The 19,162-nt window shown below is 39.4% G+C and overlaps 1 protein-coding gene across 1 annotated transcript in view; it reads left to right on the top strand.

Moving 5' to 3' along the window:
- The window catches only part of spns2 (SPNS lysolipid transporter 2, sphingosine-1-phosphate), a 67,285-nt gene extending 48,452 nt beyond the window's left edge, over nucleotides 1-18,833 (top strand). Inside the window, exons 6-13 of the mRNA XM_058382922.1 lie at nucleotides 2,054-2,196; nucleotides 2,383-2,511; nucleotides 2,964-3,153; nucleotides 6,420-6,485; nucleotides 7,011-7,109; nucleotides 9,979-10,142; nucleotides 12,793-12,829; nucleotides 16,023-18,833. Of these exons, the coding sequence (XP_058238905.1) occupies nucleotides 2,054-2,196; nucleotides 2,383-2,511; nucleotides 2,964-3,153; nucleotides 6,420-6,485; nucleotides 7,011-7,109; nucleotides 9,979-10,142; nucleotides 12,793-12,829; nucleotides 16,023-16,034 (840 nt within the window). The 3' untranslated portion in view covers nucleotides 16,035-18,833. The remainder of the gene's footprint in view (nucleotides 1-2,053; nucleotides 2,197-2,382; nucleotides 2,512-2,963; nucleotides 3,154-6,419; nucleotides 6,486-7,010; nucleotides 7,110-9,978; nucleotides 10,143-12,792; nucleotides 12,830-16,022) is intronic.
- Nucleotides 18,834-19,162: the final 329 nt, after the last annotated feature.

The raw sequence follows: 19,162 nt of genomic DNA, 5'->3' as shown, positions 1-19,162 counted from the left end.
CACTTGTATTATTCAACTGTGACCCAGTGCCAAAATGACCACTGGAATTAGAAAAAAAGAGGATGGAAGAGGTTTAAGGGGTGGACAGTTAGTCATCAAGAACAATCAGAAGAACAGGGGCTCCCAAAGAGCCGTATCCTAATTTGGAAAGGCTGGTTTACACAAGACCTCCTCTAAACTCTAAAGCAGTCTTCCTTTCTCGGTAAGGAAAAACTTTAGGAACTTAGGGTGAATTGTTTTTGGATAGTGCACATTGTTACCTGCAGAGAACCACAAAGGATTTGATGAGGGAAAAAAAAAGCTTAGACAGCTTGATATTCCTTCCCCACTTGTCAGGATCGGAAAGTGGAATGTGAACCTTGACCTTCCTCTCTTTCAGTTTATTAATTTTACATTGTAGTTTTGATTGTGTTGTTAAGAACTGCACCTTGACCGTGACTTTACTGATTACTGATGATTACTCAGTTTGGATTGTTATCAGTTTTCCACGTTATAGTCGGGTACGTAATAATCCTTGACCCCCTTTGTTAAATCTGGTCACAATTCCTGCCCAGTTACTGAAAGTTCTGCATAGGGGAAATGTGGGTGGAGCTAGAAATAGTGCTGTCTGCTGATTGGACAAATGCAGTAGATGACCGGATCACATACTCTAGTCCAAATTTTGGAAAAAAGTGTCAATGACTGGACATAATAGCATATAAAGCAGGTTTAGGAATCGATGTCACAATATATTCATTAAATTCTGTATTCCGGTTTTATTTCAGCTTCAAGACATGGCCAATTTCAAATACACTAAGACTATGTATGTCCATAGGGTATAATATAACAGTGTTAAGACAGTGGATTCGGACAAAGAAAAGGAGTGACCGCTTCTGTTTTTGTTGCTTTCAAAATCAGCGTTAGATTATACTTAGCATTTTCTCCATTTTTCTCCAAAGTATTCGCACATTTCATTTGGAGAGTCGTTCAATGGAAGTCATACTCAGTTTCCTTGGTATTGTTATGCGAACAGGTAAAGGTATCTGTGCAGGGAATGGATAAATGGATAGTGGTAGATTTAAATTAATACCATGTACCATGCCTGGTGTAAAAGCACCAATAGTGCACCACTTAATCCAACCCAAATGTTAGCTACGGGCTTTAATAAGAGACCATATAACTGGTCTGAGATCAGTGAAGGACAACATAAAAAATGCTGGGTCAAGTCAGCATGAGTAGAAGTGCTGATAAGCTAATAATTTTTTGATGTGAAGAAACCCAAAGACAGACAGAAGTAGAGCGAGTGAGAGTGGGGAACAGAGTGTTTCTCTAAAAGCATGCGGTGTTCTGAATAAAGGAGTAACAGACCCAGATTAGCCTGAAGCTCCTCATCGGGATCACGGTGTAATGCATCAAACGGCAGCAGTCAAGTGGATGACACTCACTTGCTCTTTCTCATTGTCTGCTATGCAGATTCCTAATGCAGTAACTGAGTGAGAGTAAACAAACAACCCAACACACACACAAACACACACACACACACACACACACACACATACACACACACACACCTGAGACCAGAGCTTAATATTAGGGTAGAATAAAGCATTGTCAAAGGATTCAATCTGACAGAGAGAATTGCTTTCGCTTTTACAAAGGATGAACCTCTCAGCACTGCTCCCCTGCGGAAACATGCGCACATGTGCACGCACTCATACACACACTGCCGGGTGAGACGGTAAAAGATGATAAAGGAGATAACAGTGCAATAGCCTGGTCGACTGCAGCTGCTCCCAAACACACACACACACATATTCACGCATACATACACACACATACACACAGATGGAGAAAGAGAGAGGGAGAGAGAGATGAGGAATAAGAAACAGCTCTTAATGGAGTCTGCTCAGCACAACGCATCACTGAGCATCATGCACATCCAGCAGCTGACAATTTAAACTGCATAAAAACACACCCAAGTAGCTTGAAAACTCATTCTAACCTTCGAAAGCTTTCTGCATTTAATAAACCGCACAGGTGTTGGAGCTAAAGAGCCCCTCTCAATTTTCTCTAGGTGTCTCCAGTGTTAGGAATGACTGCTGGAGTTCTCATCCTGCTGTTCGTTCCTGAACCCAAAAGGGGCATCGTGGAACCGTCACCCAGCACCGTGAGGACACGCACCTCATGGGTCTGCGACATGAAGGCTCTCCTTAAAAAGTAACACTCATCTCTGATAGCTTACTTTCTGTTCAAGAGATAGCAGGGGGGAGTTTGGATAAGAGTCATACTGTGTAATGTCACAACATATTTTTTAGCAGGCTATGAAGCCCAAATAAGTTAGGCTTCAATTAAGTTATAACATGAGAGAAACTCAGTTTTGTTTGCATTTTTTGTCCCCTTTAGCCGAAGTTACATGTTTTCATCTCTTGGATCGGCCGCCGTGTCGTTTGCAACGGGGGCCTTTGGGATTTGGATCCCTCAGTATCTGGTCAGAGCTCAGGTAGTGCAGGATACTGCAGTGAGCAAAGACAGGTAACACACACACACACACACACACACACGCTAAATAATGCCTAGTTAGACCTAACTCTAACCCTAAGCTTAACCTCAGTAACCAAACATCAAATTTCCCGGCAAAAGTACAAAACTGTCAAATATTCCTGTTCTTATCTGAACTTTTGGTCCTTCTCAGTATATAAAAATACATGCAGTGCAAAATCTCACTATTTGGAGTTTGTGTTCTCCTAAAAGTTTTGTCTAAAAGTGTTTCTAGTAACCTATAATAATCACATTTAAAGATGAACTTTTAATCACAGTATTGTCATAAATTGGATCTGGTGCTTGATGGGAAATGTGAAATATTCCACAAATTACACAATGCTTCTTTAAATCTGTTCAGAAATATGTTGAAATGTTTCGTGATTATTTATTGGCTTGACCCAAAAGGAATGGCTGAGGTTACAGTATTTTCTCCTTGTGTCTAGTCTGATCTTCGGGGTCATCACTTGTGTGACGGGTTTACTCGGTGTGGTGATCGGTGCTGCAACAACACGTTTCTGCCGACAAAAGACACAGCGCGCCGACCCTCTGGTGTGTGCCGTCAGCATGCTCGGCTCAGCCATCTTCATCTGCCTCATCTTCGTCGTGGCTAAGAAGAGCATCATAGGAGCATACGTAAGTGCACACTGAAGTGCTCATAATCATGAGGAGCTAAAGAGTGAAGCATATTCACTTTAGCAGTTAAGAAATGCTGGGATGTAACTGCGAGCTGCGTTAAAGCTTTTCTCATCCGACATTCAGCAGTGATTTTCTCTGGCACTCAACACCCACTCCCAACTCATTATCCTGTCCCTCTCTTGAACCGAAATAAGGTCATTCCTGGGCTAAGGAAGTAAGTCTTCCATTATTGATTGACTAAGAGGATCATGTCGAGGTAGAGTCGGGACTGAGACCAATTCTCCTTAGCGTGAAAGTTTTATAGAATGAAACTACTAAGTTTTCGCATCGCTGGTTCTCATTATCTGTTGTGAAATGCTGTAAGTTGAACACAGTGGTTGATGTCGAGGTAGTCTGTTAAGCATTTTAACCAGGAAAGTACCAGCCAGCACTGGAGAGAAAATAAGTATCATGCATTTTGTGAGTCAGTTGGCAGAAGAATGTTACCACAGAAGTGATAAGATAAAGTAAAAACACTAAAATACAACTGTCCATGACTAAGGCTTCATTTTAAATAGGTTTATGCGAACACTTGCTGGTTAAGGCAAGTTCATATTCAGTTTAGATGCCCTTACTGCATTCATAGGGTCAGTGTAGATTGGTCATGTGTTGAAGGAAATAGCTATTGTGCTACTACACCCACATCAACTGACCCAAACGAAAGGGAAACTGACTTGCGTGCAACCCAGACCAGTGTTCGAAGAAGTTATGCCTGCACCTGCATGGTAACTTTTATTGACTTCCATGTAAACCTTTTATGAGTTCCATGTAAATCCTCATGTAAGGGACAAATTGTGCTACAGTATTGAAATTCTCAGAAATTTCTTGACCCATTTAAATGGCATTTAAATGTTTACAAAAATATATTTAAAGTTAATTATTGGAGTCATAAAGCTGGAGCTTTTTCCCCCTTACAGGATACATACTCAAATTGTCATTAGATTCCATTTGACGTGATTAGAGACTATTTGTTTTGGGCTTGATTAATTCTGGATTCAGCTCATAATCAAATACGCAAGTCATTAAAAGAACTCTGTAATAAATAGAAATGGTCACGAATTCCCCCTGTTAGTTCACAGCACTAAATTTTAAACACTGTTTTGCTTTGGAGCTCATGTCGTATGTTTGTGTCTGACCCTGTGTTTTGTTTTGTCTTGTGTCCTCACCTGCCCTCTGATGGGTATCTATCCATTTAAACCCTTTGTGGCTTTATCTAGTTGCCAAGTCTTATCACGCCTTTCAGTCTCATTAAGTCCAAGGCTTGTCGAACCCTCGCTTGAGTTTTCTCGTCATGATTATGTATATGCCCTGTTCTTTGACCCCTGACTGGAACTGTAGGTCTAAAATATAAAATTGTATTATCTTAGTCCACTGCTTTCTTTGAACATGGACGTAAATAAGTGCAGCCGAAGGTTAAATGCGTGTTTTAACTTTAAATATCTCTTTATATCCGGTTCATTTCATTCAACATGTGACTCTAATTTTATAATAACGTAATTATCTGACATCAGTGAACAATCTACTAGTAATATCTGTGGTCCACTGGTATTTAATCTAAATGCTAAGCTTTCATTATAATGTTTCTGCATCAGAGGTTTTATAAAGCCTATTTATTAAGCAATTATACTGTTAGCTCAGAGGTCTCTATTGACATGCAAGATTGAGCATTTCCTATTTTCTTGTCAGAGTTTTTATTTCAACTTGCAAGTATTATCCTTTTGAAATATGGATAAGACTCAATCCCAAACATGCGCTGAGGAATATTAAGTATGTGCACAGTTTAAATGGCCAGGTTTAGTTTACATGGTCTTTCTGACCCACATTCCTGATCACTTTAACCAAACTACTGCTGTAATTTATAAATCTACTACAATGATCATTAGATTCTTTCCAGTAAATACAGCTTACATCCTACCTCCATTTACTGCTCATTATACTTGTTTTTGTAACAAACATTTTGTGTGATAATTATTGTTAATTGTTTTTATAGTTGTAAATTAGATAGTCATGGGTTGCATGTTCCACCACTGCAGCAAAAGAAAAGAAGGTTTATCATCTGCCAGAACCCCTGGGATCTAGCAGATCCCTAAACCGAAGAGATTCCCTTCTCTAGAACCAAGAATCTAGAACCTTTAATGTTCCAAAAACCCAGGGAAGACCCTATTCAGCAGTGTTGTAAAACCTCTGAAGGTTTACAGCTATAATAAAAATCCTAGACGGTGCATCCAGACTTTCTAACAGCAAGGGAAATGTTATGGTGACAGATGTGAAGTCAAAGAATGTTGGATGGACGAGAGCGAGAGAAAGGGAGAGGGAGAGATAGACCTAGTAAATGAGGGACGAGAGAGTGAATGAGAGAAGAGGAAAGACTTCCAGCAGAGACAGCTGCCATCTTGTCTGCAGACACGCTGATCAGCCTTCATCCTTTAACTGGAGTCCAGCAGGGATTACAGTATCAGTCTATCTGTCTGTGTCAATCATGGTGTCCGAATCTTAACGATCATGCACACAAACACACACTCACACACTCCTCCCACTTATCGTATCCAGTCTCAAATACTTTGCTCTGGATACAGACATGACCACAGCATCTGTCACATTCCAATACAGTCCCTGCTAACTCGATGCCGATCCTCATTTGGTTTGATTCCACAAACACCAGGCATTCGGGCTGCCGCCAGCCATGTCTGAAGCTCAGGGATGCAACACGCCGATCACTTACGAAACTCAATGCTTGCATTTTAATTTGATGTTAAGCAATTTACCCAGCCCGGCGAAGCAGACAGAACTGAAGGCTAGTTACTTGCTGTGCTGCGAGAGTTTCTTTGCTTTTTCTCCTGAGACTGTCTGTTGAAACAACTGAACTTTATTTTTTTTCTTTTGCAAATTGCAAAGTTCAGCTTCTTGGTGAACAGCAGACAGTGTGGGGAGTCTGTCTCTGTTTTATGGTCTGAGGAAAAAAACCCAATATGCTGCTCAATTGCTCCAAAATTGAGTATTACGTTTCCAAATAATGCAGCCGCAGCATAATTGCATGTTTTCATATTCCAAAGCAGTTTTAGGTTTTTTTTTTTTTTTTTTTTTTTTAATTCGATGGATGAGAGTAGCTAATTTCATCTTTGACCTATAAGGACCTGACATATGGACTTTTTCAACTGAAGGGTTTTTGGTGTTCTGGAGATGAGGAAGTAAATGATGATTGACGCATATTCTCTCCCTTGTAGGTCTGCATCTTTATAGGAGAGACTCTACTCTTCCTGAACTGGGCAATAACTGCAGACATTTTAATGGTATGTACACAATCCTGTTTTTATCACCTGTGACTGATATATAAGCACATCTTTTGGGCAATGTGTATCACTTTTGACTGATGCTGCGTGACAGCATGGTGGGCTGTTATGGGGTCCCAAGGCATATTTGCTGCATCCGATTGAGCTTAATTTGAACTGTGCGTGCGGAAAATGAAATGGAATAACAATCAAGAAGAAAGGTTGTGTTTTTACGCCGCGGTGAAGGAAGTGAGAAGTGGACTGAGGAGCCAGAAGGTGGAAGAGAGAGAGAAAGATCATTAAGGTGGCTGGCCTAAATGAATTAGGACTTCCTGCAAACTGCAGAGACCAGCTGACTCCAGTCTGCGGAGTGTGTGTGTGTGTGTGTGTGTGTGTGCGCGTAGACAGAGAACACTTTACTGCATACTTAGGCTCCAGTCATGTTGTGGAATTTTTATATATCACTTCTAGATGGATTTATGATATTACACGCTGACCTCTTGACCTCTACTATTTTGTCTCTCTTCCCTTTACATCCCTCTGCAGTATGTTGTCATACCAACCAGAAGAGCCACTGCAGTTGCCTTTCAGGGCTTCACTTCCCATTTACTAGGGGATGCAGGGAGTCCGTATCTCATTGGCCTGGTGAGTAGGAATGTCACACACTTACTACACACACACACACACACATCATGAATCTCGATCAAAGATTCTACCATCCTTCCCACACAAACCTGCTCCTATGCTCTGAAAACCCCATGATCGATCGCATGTAAATTACATTAGGTCTAATGCAGCAATGCGGTACTGCAGTGGTTTGCAATCCAAGCACATGCCCTATACATTGCTGCACTTTACCTGCTAAAAGGACGAAGATGCCCTATAAAGACAGTACGTGCATTTTGTAACACTCCTGCACACAGGTTTATAATGAGCAGAAAACACAGATAATCGGCTCAGGTTGTTTACTGCTAATGATGTTGAAAAGCTTGTCCTTAACCTGTGCTGAGCTTTCAGGTGTTTGTTCAGAAGACCCCTCTGTAGACACCTTGTGTAGTCCCAATGCACATGAGCAACTTAAAGTGCATCTTATACACCGCAGTTCTCATTCCAGTAATTCCTCCTCCAAGGAGTCCGCATGCAGATTCAGCTATTGTAAATGCCATTTACCGGCAGGTTCAAGGACATAAACACACAAAACGGTTCCCTTTCCACTCTTTGACCATCGATGTAAGACAATAGGTCCTCAGACTAGCCATGTTTTTTATGCCCAGTGCCATTATGTTTAGCTTGCTATCAAAGGAAAAATGTGTTCTGGGAAGAACGTGCCATTAATGGCAGCAAACCCAAAACAAATGAAACTGGTAAACCGGTACTTCCACTAGAACGGGGGAAAAAAACACACCACAGCATTGAGCCAGACTTCCCTTTGACTCCTGTTTGGTGTTCCTGGCATTCTGCACAGGAATGCTGAAAGCTTTTCCAAGTAAAACAACAAATCCTGTACATGCTCTTGACAACTTCTTAACCCCTGCTATGTATGCTATTGACCAGAGAGCTATCCTTAAGGTCAGGGCTATTGTTCTTTTGAAATTCCTTCTTATACAAGCAATAATATACTTCTGCATACTGGATTTTTACCTAATGCAATACTGAAATACTGTAAATAAAAATTAAAGAAAAAAAAAAAAGTAACACGACCATGAATAGAAACTGTCTCATTTTATAGTCTCATTATCTAGCCCGCCTCCAGACACACACACACACACACCCTCAGGTGAGTCTGACCTGCCTATAATAAGTGGTTTGTACAGCACAATCTATCAATCATCGTATAATATACGTGAATTACTTTATTGTGTGAGCCTTAGGGAACTCTCAGTGTTTTATATTTAACCACGCTCTTGCCTTGCTAAGCCTTAAATGGCGAGATACCGCCTTTTTAGCCCCTTCTGCTCCGATAGAAAGTTCTATTACAACGTTAGCATGTTGAGGCTTCATAATGTCTGGTGCCAGAACAGGTCCCAAGACTACATTTATTTAGAAAGCGAGTGCATTAATCCAGCAATGAGACTCATTAAGCACTTTAAACAGTCTTGTTCTAGTACAAATAAACAATTAGCAACCCAATGATGAAATTTTTTTTTTTTTTAATCAAAGCCTGAAAGGATGCACAGCTTCCTGTGGGAAACAGAATTTAAAAGGTCTAAAAATAGCAAAGGTAGATGAGTGTTAGATGAGCACTTAGCAATTTTGTACTAATTTAGAAATGGGGACAAATCTGCTTAAGTCTGATCGGAATACATCTCCTTCAGTGGGTCAAAGTTCAAGTCCAGTTTCACCAACCTGATACATTCCGACATTAGAAAATCAAACAAACCATTGGATCACCCCAGAATCGCAATTCCACTTTTGGAAGCAAATTTTGTGAAAGATCTATCATAACCCTCTGCTTCCGTAAAATTCTCTCTTTCCCATCTGATAAGGAACACATGGTCATGGCTAGTGATGCAAAGGAAAACTTTGCACATATCAGCCATGCTAGTGGTCAGAAAGCATCCCACGTCAAATATGACTCAGCTATCTCACGCCAGAGTCTAACATGGTGGTGTGAAGGGAACAGTGACGCACAGAGCTCAGAAAAAGCTCCAGGATACGGACAACAACTTGCAGAAATGTGGGGAAAAAACCACATTGGTGTGATCAGATCTTAACAACCGCGTGGTAATTCTTCGGGATGCAGAGTGGAGAAGAGAACGATTCTTTTATACACTGAAGCCTCAATTTTCAGTCTTTGAATAAGTCTTTGAAAAACCTGGAGGTTTGTAAAGAACAATTACAGTATTATCAAAACCACCAAATATAAACAATGCCTTATTTCACTTGGTGAAAAATATGCATCATGCCTCATTTGTAATACCTGCGTGTACCCAAGAAATCGCTTTTAGGCTTAGTGGGTGGCGGTGTAATGAAGTCAGCTATCAAGAATAATCTACCACAAAAGAACATTATTTTAAAATAGAGTTATTCACGCCATACATAATCTCTCTCTCTGGCCTCCTTGGCCTGTAAAAATGGCTGACAGCTAATGCAATTTGGCAGCCTGCTTTAACTTCCAAAGAACACACACTTACTTATTTCTAAGTGCATACTGAACTTGATGGCGCAAGCCTCAGCAGTCCTTCCTTTCCCTTCCTTTCCCTGTGGGAGAAGTATTTCAAAGCTGATGTTAGCAGATTAGCTGAACAGGTTGTGTGGAGTGGATGGAAGAAGTGCATGAGAGGATTCTAAGTACCGCTCCTTAGCATTGTTTTGTGAAGTGTAACAAAGCAGAAACTCTGATTAAAGACACCAAAACATGCTTATGTTAGCATTTGCTACACACTTGTGTTTTCATACCCTCACATATTATTCAGATGAAGGGGGAAAGAATGAGTTAATGTTATTGCTATGCCATTGTTTTTAAAGTATATTCTTTTGTGTGTGTGTGTGTGTGTGTGTGTGTGTTCCTAAGATATCAGACGCTCTGCAGGCGAGCTACACATCGTCAGAGCTCTGGCAGTTCCTGAGCTTAGGCTACGCCCTCATGCTCTGCCCCTTCGTTATCGTACTTGGGGGGATGTTCTTCCTCGCCACTGCCCTCTTCTTCCTTGACGATCGGGAAAAAGCAGAGAAACTGTGAGTGCCTTTACTCTGACTCATAATGGCTTTTGAATTATAAATGTGTTAACACAAACGTTATTTCTTTATGAAAACCGACACTCGATACACACACATTTGTTTTCCATCCATTCCATTGATCTCTCCATTTTAACCAAGCACTGAAAAAAGCCGAGAGGTAATTTTTCATTATCATCACATAACGGGAGTCTGGAAAAATGGCTGTTGCTATGGCGATTATGGCGATCTTGGCAGTGCTTGTGTACGGGTGAATGGCCTCAGGTGGAGGAGCTAATCCAAGGGGATGAATGAGTGGAAAACGGGATGAGGGAGAGATTAGAATTTGCCTCTATCTAAACAAAAAGATTTCGGCTGCACAGACTGCAGAACCCAAGAATAATAACCGATGCTGAGCCATCGCTTTAGCGGTCAGTATATTAACAGGGACAAAATTCAGTTTAGGGCATATTTCAAGCAAAGGCAACAAAAGATAACAGCTGCCCTTGAGCTCGCCTGCAACTAGCTTCCACTGGTCAGAAAAACACACATCTGATCTACCGGCTCATGCGCTGGGAATTTCAGGGTGACATTTTGTCTAGTAAAACAAGAATCATGGAGAAAGAGCTGTAAGTCAGCGAAACTGCACTGCTGACTAAAGCTATTCTTAGTGTACACAATAACATAATTCACTGCTTGTTCACTTAGATCATAAGTTTGAAAGCTTCAGCTTGCCATGTTTACAATCAAATAAAAACGGTGCATTGCAAAAACACATATCCCCATGGACTGTGAAGCGTCCCAGTGTCTTAAAAGGCAAAGACAAACAGAATTTCAAAACCCTGAGCTCCAGATAGAGCTCTCCTTTCTATTATCGAGCCGGCTTCCTGTGTTTGCTTCCGTTTTCAAATGACTTCCTTCCAGTCTGGTTGGAGACATTTTTAGATGGGGTGGCATTCTTACCCTCTGTAGCCCATCTGTGGACTCCCTAAAGGCTAAGAGGACTGGTTACTTCCCACAATGGTTTTCATGGTACTTGGGTTTGAACCAAACTAACTAATCAGACTAAATCAGTAACTCAGTTAATATATGATGGCAGATTCTCGATATCATGTTGTGTCTTGTTTGTGCTTGCATCAGCTATTTAAATATTTAATGAGCTCATTCAATATTCCTGCCTTTATTTATTACTTAGACGTACACATAAAGACCTTGATGTCGATATTCTCTTTATATAGAATATAAACCTCTTTATATAGAATATAAACCAAAGCAAGATATGGCCATTAGAAGTTAACCACTCCCTCATGGAGTCATACAGCATCATGGCAGTCATTCTGCGGTCGGTTTTACCACATCATTGTGCCGTGTGGGTTAGTGGCTTGACAGCATCGCATCCTGTGTATTAACCACATTAACCTTCGTGACATTCAGGAGCAGAGAGTACTCGATGTACAGCAGAGGGCAGAGCACAATTCCTGAGAACTCGGCATATTCTGAAGAACTCTCCTTCAGTCGCACTGGCATTCAGAGATAAGCTTTCTCGTCCATTTGTTATCGACAGGGACGTTTAAAAATAATCACTCCATTCCTAAGCTGCTGTAAATTGGATTATTTTATGTTTAATAAGCCTTTAATGAAAGGAGTTTGAAATTAAAGTTTCTTAAAAACTCGTAGGGCACTGTTGTATAATTAAAGGAACATTTCTATTTTGATTAGAACGTCCATGTATAGTATTATTTTACTGGGGTGAATAAAAGTAAACATAAACATTTTACCCCAAAAATATAAAATTAAAAATAAAAATTAAAAAAAGTCAGATCCGAAGTTTAAATGTAGGAGACACTCAAAAAAAAAAAAAAAGCTTATGAACGAACAGCATTTGCTCGCATGATGGCTTCTATTTCTGTGCCTCCTAGCCTGTGACTTATTATTTCTTGGTTTTTAGTCTTTTTTGGGCTGAAAGGGAGCCATTTATAGAACAGAGTAAGACACAGATTGCTCACAGATGCACTCACAGTCACAGACACACACACATTCACACACTCACACAAATAATGTGAGAGGCTCATCCGTCCCATCGGGCCACAGCATGTATAACTTACCTATCAGATACAGCAGACTGAATAAATGTGAATCACATTAATTTTAAACAAAATGTATATATGGGGAAAATGAAAGTGAATAATGTGGATTGTACACTGGCAAACACTGGACCAGATGCTGGATCTGAGATGCAGATTTATTGATTGTCAGAAGATCAGAAGTTGGATGGATGATGGATGATGCAACATCTATCCCTGGTGAGGGGTTTAGACAGAAAGAAGTTGCACTCTGACTTGGAGGGATGGCATCCTCTTTCTCCCCTGTCAATCAGAGTGGCACTAGCTAGTCAGGGGTGTCTGAGAGCTCAGATATGTGGGCAGAGAGTGTGTTCCTCTGCCCTGTAAGTCAGCATGAGCGGCAGTTGCGGTGTGTAGGTTGGGGTCGCATATCTCAGAGCAAGCACGTGAAACCCTCTTGGATGGTAGCTGTCACATGACAAGGCAGGGCTAGCTAATGGGTGGGAATTGGTCAATGCAAATTGGGGAGAAAATGGATGAAAAAATGGTGTGTAATGGTTATCTGTCATATCTCATCACGTTTGTCTTCTGTCTTTTTGTTTCTCAAGGACGCAGCAGCTCTCCCGATCGCCGTCTGCAGTGAAGGTAAGACAAAGTCAGACTGCACTTCACTGACTCACTTAATTTGTTTCAAAAGGCTTTCAAAAGTAATTTTCTTAGGCAGTGTGTAATTTCAGTGGCATTTACTTATAAAGAATTTGATGATTCATTTGTTGGTCTCTAAGAGCACGGAGAAAACTGAGGAAGGAACTGATCGCATTTTGACATTAGTTGAACAAAAGACGAAACAATTCCACATTTAATATCTATAAAATTTAATCTTTTGGGAAAAAAAAATTTACTGAGAAGATAGTCCATAAAGACTCTTGGTGCAGTGAAGCTGGTCGATCTCACATTTCATATGCGTTATGTGTAATACACGCAGATATTGCCAAGCTGATATCTAGCACCCTTTCATGAGCACATTCCTGCCCTTCCTCCTCCTCTTATCAGTCATACACACACACTTCGCTTGTGCCAGTGCGTGTAATTGCCAGAACCTTGCTTGCTTAAAAAGAAAAGATCGAAGAAAAATAGGAAGAAAACAAAACATATTGCAGGGAGGGAACTGGCCACATCAAGCTTTTACAATGGGTGTTTGGGTGCAACCGGCTAAAAATAACAAAATCAGTGCCAGGAGCCCTGGTGTTTTGTTCTGTATGTTGTTGTGGCTCTATGTTGGAAGGTTATCACATGTGCACACATCTCTTGTGTTTGAGTAGATTGCATCTGGCTGGACTGGCCTACATTTTCTTAATGAATAAATGGCACTAGATTTTCAGATAAAGATAGGAATAGATGAAATTCTTTGCATTGTTGAAACCAGGAGCAGGGATTGACCCCATGATCTCAACCACGGTTATAGCTTACAGCATATCACACTATTCGTCACCATCGACGCTAACTGGACAAATAGCTATTCCTTGTTGATTAAAAGCCATGAGAGTTTCAATTCATTCACTAATGATAAGCACAGTAATAAATTCAATACAGAAAATCAATCAGCTAATTCCAATTGATGTTCGGCTAAGAATAAGCCATTTCTTTCCATAAACATTTGAATTATGGTATTTCTTGGCCCTGGTGGCTTAACCCTTTGTACCAGGGGCCAAAAAATGGAATTTGCACCTGTTTTGTTGTGTCCATGTTCAGCATTGAATTCCTTTGGCATGTCACACTCCACAGTGGTGTGTAATGGCCCATATGAAAGTAGCCACATTAAGGGCTTTAGGGACTTTTTCTGTATTTTAGATTTTTTGATTAGATTAGATTCAACTTTATTGTCATTGCACATGGGTACAAGGCAAAAAAAATTCTGTGTTCAGAGGCAAAGTTCCAAAAAATACAAACACTTCGTTTTTTCAACACAAAGATAATGTTGATATCAAACCCATTTCAGCTCTCTTAGATGCCCCAAGTGCTTGTTCATAAACATCTAAAATTTATAGCTGTTATCTTCAACCACTAAAATACTGCATAAGGTTTTTCCCAAAAGAGGAAAAACACACGTCTCACACTGAAAGCCACTTTATATCAGATTTGCAATGCTAAAATAATTCATTTGCTTATACTGAGTGCCCATAAGTGGAAATGAACACCAGTGAACTAGTAAAACTGCTTAAATTGTTCAAAAGTCATTCTTAATATTAACATATTAGTAATGCATCTCATTAACTCATATTAAGAAATATACTATAGAAATCAACAAATATCCAATAGCAACCTTAACACTCACTACTGCAGACGCCGCAGCACGAAAATAGAGCATAAGGCATTTTAAAAGGAAAGCGAAAAGCAAGTGGAAAGCCGTGCCATTTGCTGAAAGCTATTTGCTGAAATTGCAGCACTGAAATTATGATCCATTAGCAGTTTACTGGTGCAAACCTAGACAGAGATCAGATAAACACAGATCCAATTAAATCTCTCTCCTGTGCCCTGGCCCATGGCAAGACAGCAAGTCTCAGGACACACACTTGACAATAGTTAGTCTCTCTAGAGAGCGCTTAACCCTTAACCGGGTTATATGGTAAGGAGCAATAGGCTGTGGTGTAAAGGGCAATGCTTTTGATTTCTGTTCAGTAAAACTGAACTAGCAGATGGACTAGCAGTATCTTTCAGAGCACAAGTTTTATACTTTTTTATCATGTGGCTACAATATAATAACTTGTGATTGGTTATGAGATACTTCTTTTGTTGCCTCAATATATTTATTCATGGCCATGTGTATGAGTAATGTATTGAAACTAAAAATTCCAACAAGAAGAAGTGTACTTAAAGTACCCAGATGATTCACTTGCTCGATTGAAAAAGCCACACTGGTACTGTTGCAGCTTTACATGAGAAAAAGTTTTCAAGGTAACTGGTGACACGGTGGACAAGACATCTCACAAATGTCTTTTAAAATTAAAAAGCCCACGTTGTGTGATTTATTTTTCATCATTCACTGTATTCTGCTAGAGGTAGAAGCGTCACATTACATGCGTTTGACGTCACTGGCTAACTGGGAAACGGCTTATACTTCTGGTTAATAAAAACAAGGTATGTGAGACTACGTAAGACTAGCCTTCTAAAATTCATAAATCTTGAATACATAATGCATAATGTAAGTGCATAGTGTTTAGTACGTCACTCAGGACTCACTTATATCGCCTTAGAGAGCTAAGCTTGTTGTTAAAAAGGGAAAGAAAATAATTCTAGAGACAATAGTCTCTGTAATTTAATGCAATTAGGGGAAATTTAACACGCAAGTGCATTATTGCTTTAAATCCCGTAATCCGATGTTAACGCAAATTTGGCCGAGTCGAGTTATTTCATTACAATAGTGTCTGTTGGTGTGTATGCACTTGGGGGATATTACACTGAAAACAATAGAGCTCTTGGCCCAAAGCTCTAACTCGTGTCTAGTTACAGGCAGTTTAGTGAAGCTGAAAATGTACATTGTTACAAGCATAATGAGATAAAAGCTCCAAAAAATAAAAGCATGACTTATTAATCGTTGTGGATAGAAAAAAAAAGCATCAAGAGGCCTCTTGTGTAACATCAATACTAGTGAAAGAATAATATTAGAAGACAAGCGGCTTGAAAAAGAGTTTTGGGGGCTGTTTTGTCAGCATGACCCACAAGCAAAAGACGACAGATGGCACGGTGGCTTCGAAGTGATAATTGCATGGGAACATCCTGTTGGGAAGCCACTCACTCACTCACTCACTCACTCACTCACTCTTTCTCTTTTTCCTAGGTCACCAAGTGAGAGAAGGTCTGGAGTGGGAGGATTGAGAGCGAGCCGAGGAGTGGGCGAGATGAACGGAAGGGAGGTGGAGAGAAAGAAGGGGGGAAAAAAGAGAAAAGAACAAGTAGCGAACCCACTCGACACATATGCTGCACATCACCATCATCACCATCGTCAGTCATCGTCTTCACCTTTGCCAGTGCTCTTCATATCTGTTGAACGGTGAATCTTTTGCTGCAGAAGCACCATCACGTCCCACCAACCAACTGAAGCAATCCGCCGTCCTGCAGCTGGTGGACAGCTCTCATATCAACACGTGAAGGCCAGTAGGGATTACGGGAGGGTTGAAGGAGGGGCTTAATAATCCCCTTAGTGCCATACTACTGAACACAGACAAGCACTCTGTCCTGTCACGCTGCCTGTCAATCTGCACCAAGTGCCATAGCATCACATTCCCAGAACTGACCACGCCCCCACAGCCAAAGCAGAGCTCACCGATTGGTCATGTAAATACGGAAATGAAGGAATCGGTGATCTCACAGTCATCTACTGGAAATGGCTGTATGGCTTAGCTTGCCTTAATAACGTTGGCATGGACAGATGTCTGGTCCCTGGTCATCTTCTTTATGTCTGTTTTTTTCTTTTTCTTACATCTTTTTTTGTCTTAGCACTTACTTACTTTAATGCCATGCCAGTCAAATGATGCAATCAGACTACATAATCACATATAATATATTTGCGCTATCATTTTTTCTTATGTTCATAAATAGGAAATCCGAGAAAGGAAAAAAAAAAAAAGAAAGAAATGCCGTAAAATGTAGAGCAACACTGGAGTGAAAATATGAACCGTCTATTGTTACTTTCGCAAATCAGTTGTTTTTTTTTTTGACAGATTTTCTACCATCCACACCTCAAATAACACGCCAAGGATTTTCAAAATAAAAAAAAGGGAACAATAATAATAATACTAAGGGAAAAGTCTTTAGTGGCTTGTGCTAATGTTTTTTCTTTGAGGGATTCTTTCAAGGTGTCAGCTCACTCCATGGAAAAAGAAGCAGCGGATAAAATTTAACAAGCTCCGACGTGTGACAATAGTCGTCTTTGTGAGCCGGGTTCCGATATTCGTTCAGTAGATATCCATTTCTGTGAGACATGTGAGAAAGAGAGAGCTTGACTAGCGATCCGTCTAATTCCGTCACAAGTCAAACACCTACTGAGATCCATCCAAGGGAAAAAAAAAAAGGTTTCTTTCCAAAGCTAGGTCGAATTTGTTGTTTGTTTTTTTTTAAAGGGAATATATTACATTCGCATTATTTACACTTAGAATAAAAAAAGAGAGAAGGTTTTAACCACTTCTTGTCGTTACGAAAGAACTTCAGTAACAAAATGATTAGGAACAGGTCAGAGTTTTGAACTTAGTTGTTTTTTTAACAGGGTGACTCTTGTAGTCGAAATATACGTTTCATAGTTTTTTTAAAAAAAGAAATAATTTTAAAGAATGCTACCAAGTAGACATGGATAATTAAGTATTTGTATAAATTAGGAGAAGCACTTTGCTTTTAAAAAGACGTCCTGGATAAGGGAAAAATAACTAAACCCCCCTTCCCCAAATTTTTAATTGTGAAAACATATATTGTTTCTCAAATGATTTTGTAAATACAGTTTGTTGTAAAATATGCAATTTCCTAAAAAAAAAAAAAAAAAAAATCCTCTTAAAAAGGAAAAGCTTTTAATAAGAGCAATGATTTCTATATTTTCACACTGGGTTGAGTTTGCCGTTTTAATGATTAGCTTATAATTTTAGCGAATATCAGTGACAAGAAACCTTTCGCCAAAATGGAAATGATGAGGCTATGAAGCCGTTGTATGGGGTGTAGACGTCCCCTTCCAAAAAAAAAAAAAAAAAATGAGCAAAGGGTCTGCCTTTTTTCACATTGAAAAAAAATAAGCACCTTGCATATAGATTGAAGTGTCATTTGTTCTGGAAGACATTGACGACTGAGGAAAAAAACAAAAAACGCTGTATTGAGAAGGTCACTGGGACTGCAGGACACCGTGTTTATTTCTCTGAGCTTTCATCATGCCAGGTGAAAAGCTATCTGAATGTGATTCTGTCCAATCCGATGTGTTTACACATGCAAATTCATTCTAACTAAGCTTTTTTTTGTATTCTCCTTTTAAGGATGTCTGTTTGTTTGTTTGTTTTTTCCCGGTCTTTTTACAAATATTAGTTTTATATATGATAATGCTATAAAAAAAACAACAATAACAAAAAAAAAACAATTATGCAGTGATTTTAATATATTGTAAACTAGCTTTGATGCAAGGTATTTATTTTTCTTTTATGTATTAGCATTTTTAAGAAATCTTTACAAGTGGAAAAGAAAAGCTTCGGGCTATTACTTTTTATTTGTCCTTATTTGTGAAACAAAAAAGCCTGGATAGTTTATCATCATCTCAAGGAACTGTGCTCATTCATACTCATACACACACACCCACACACACACACACAAAGAAACGCACACACAAACCAGCTTATGCACACATACCAAACAACAGCACAGCATAATTTTATAATACACCCAAGTCCTCCTAGACCAATCAAATGTCACTTTTTATTTACGCATTTTGCACATTTGGGTGTGTTCAGGGTTTTTTTTTGTTTTTTTGTTTTCCAATTCAGTAGTTATACACTGGCATTATGTGCTATAGGGACTGTACCTATTTAGTCACATTACATATACAAACTGCATATATATAGATATATATTTAATTTTTTTTTTTTATTACAGGCTTTAGATTCACACTACCAAAATAAAATCACCATCAGCGACATACAAGAGCTGTTTTTCTTTTTATTTTTTTATTATATAGATTGCTTTAATCAAAGAGTCATGGAGTTGATGGTGTATAATGAGAATGTGTTCTTTCTTGTCATACAAGAGTCGTGTATAAAGAAAAATCTGTTTCTGATGTCGAGCAGAAACTTTAAAGGGAATTTTATTTTTAAGAGCAAGCGTGGTTGAACAAAACGAACAAAAACAACAACAAAAAAATGTCTAATAAAACACTATTATTACTACATAGTTACTGTGATGCTCCAGCTGGAGTGATATGAGATGTAAACATATATGTAAGTGATGAAAATA

This window comes from Hemibagrus wyckioides, linkage group LG28 (assembly GCF_019097595.1).
Source record: "Hemibagrus wyckioides isolate EC202008001 linkage group LG28, SWU_Hwy_1.0, whole genome shotgun sequence".
NCBI lineage: Eukaryota > Metazoa > Chordata > Actinopteri > Siluriformes > Bagridae > Hemibagrus > Hemibagrus wyckioides.
The sequence above is the reverse complement of the archived record's forward strand: the minus strand, read 5'-3'. Positions and strand labels throughout refer to the sequence as shown.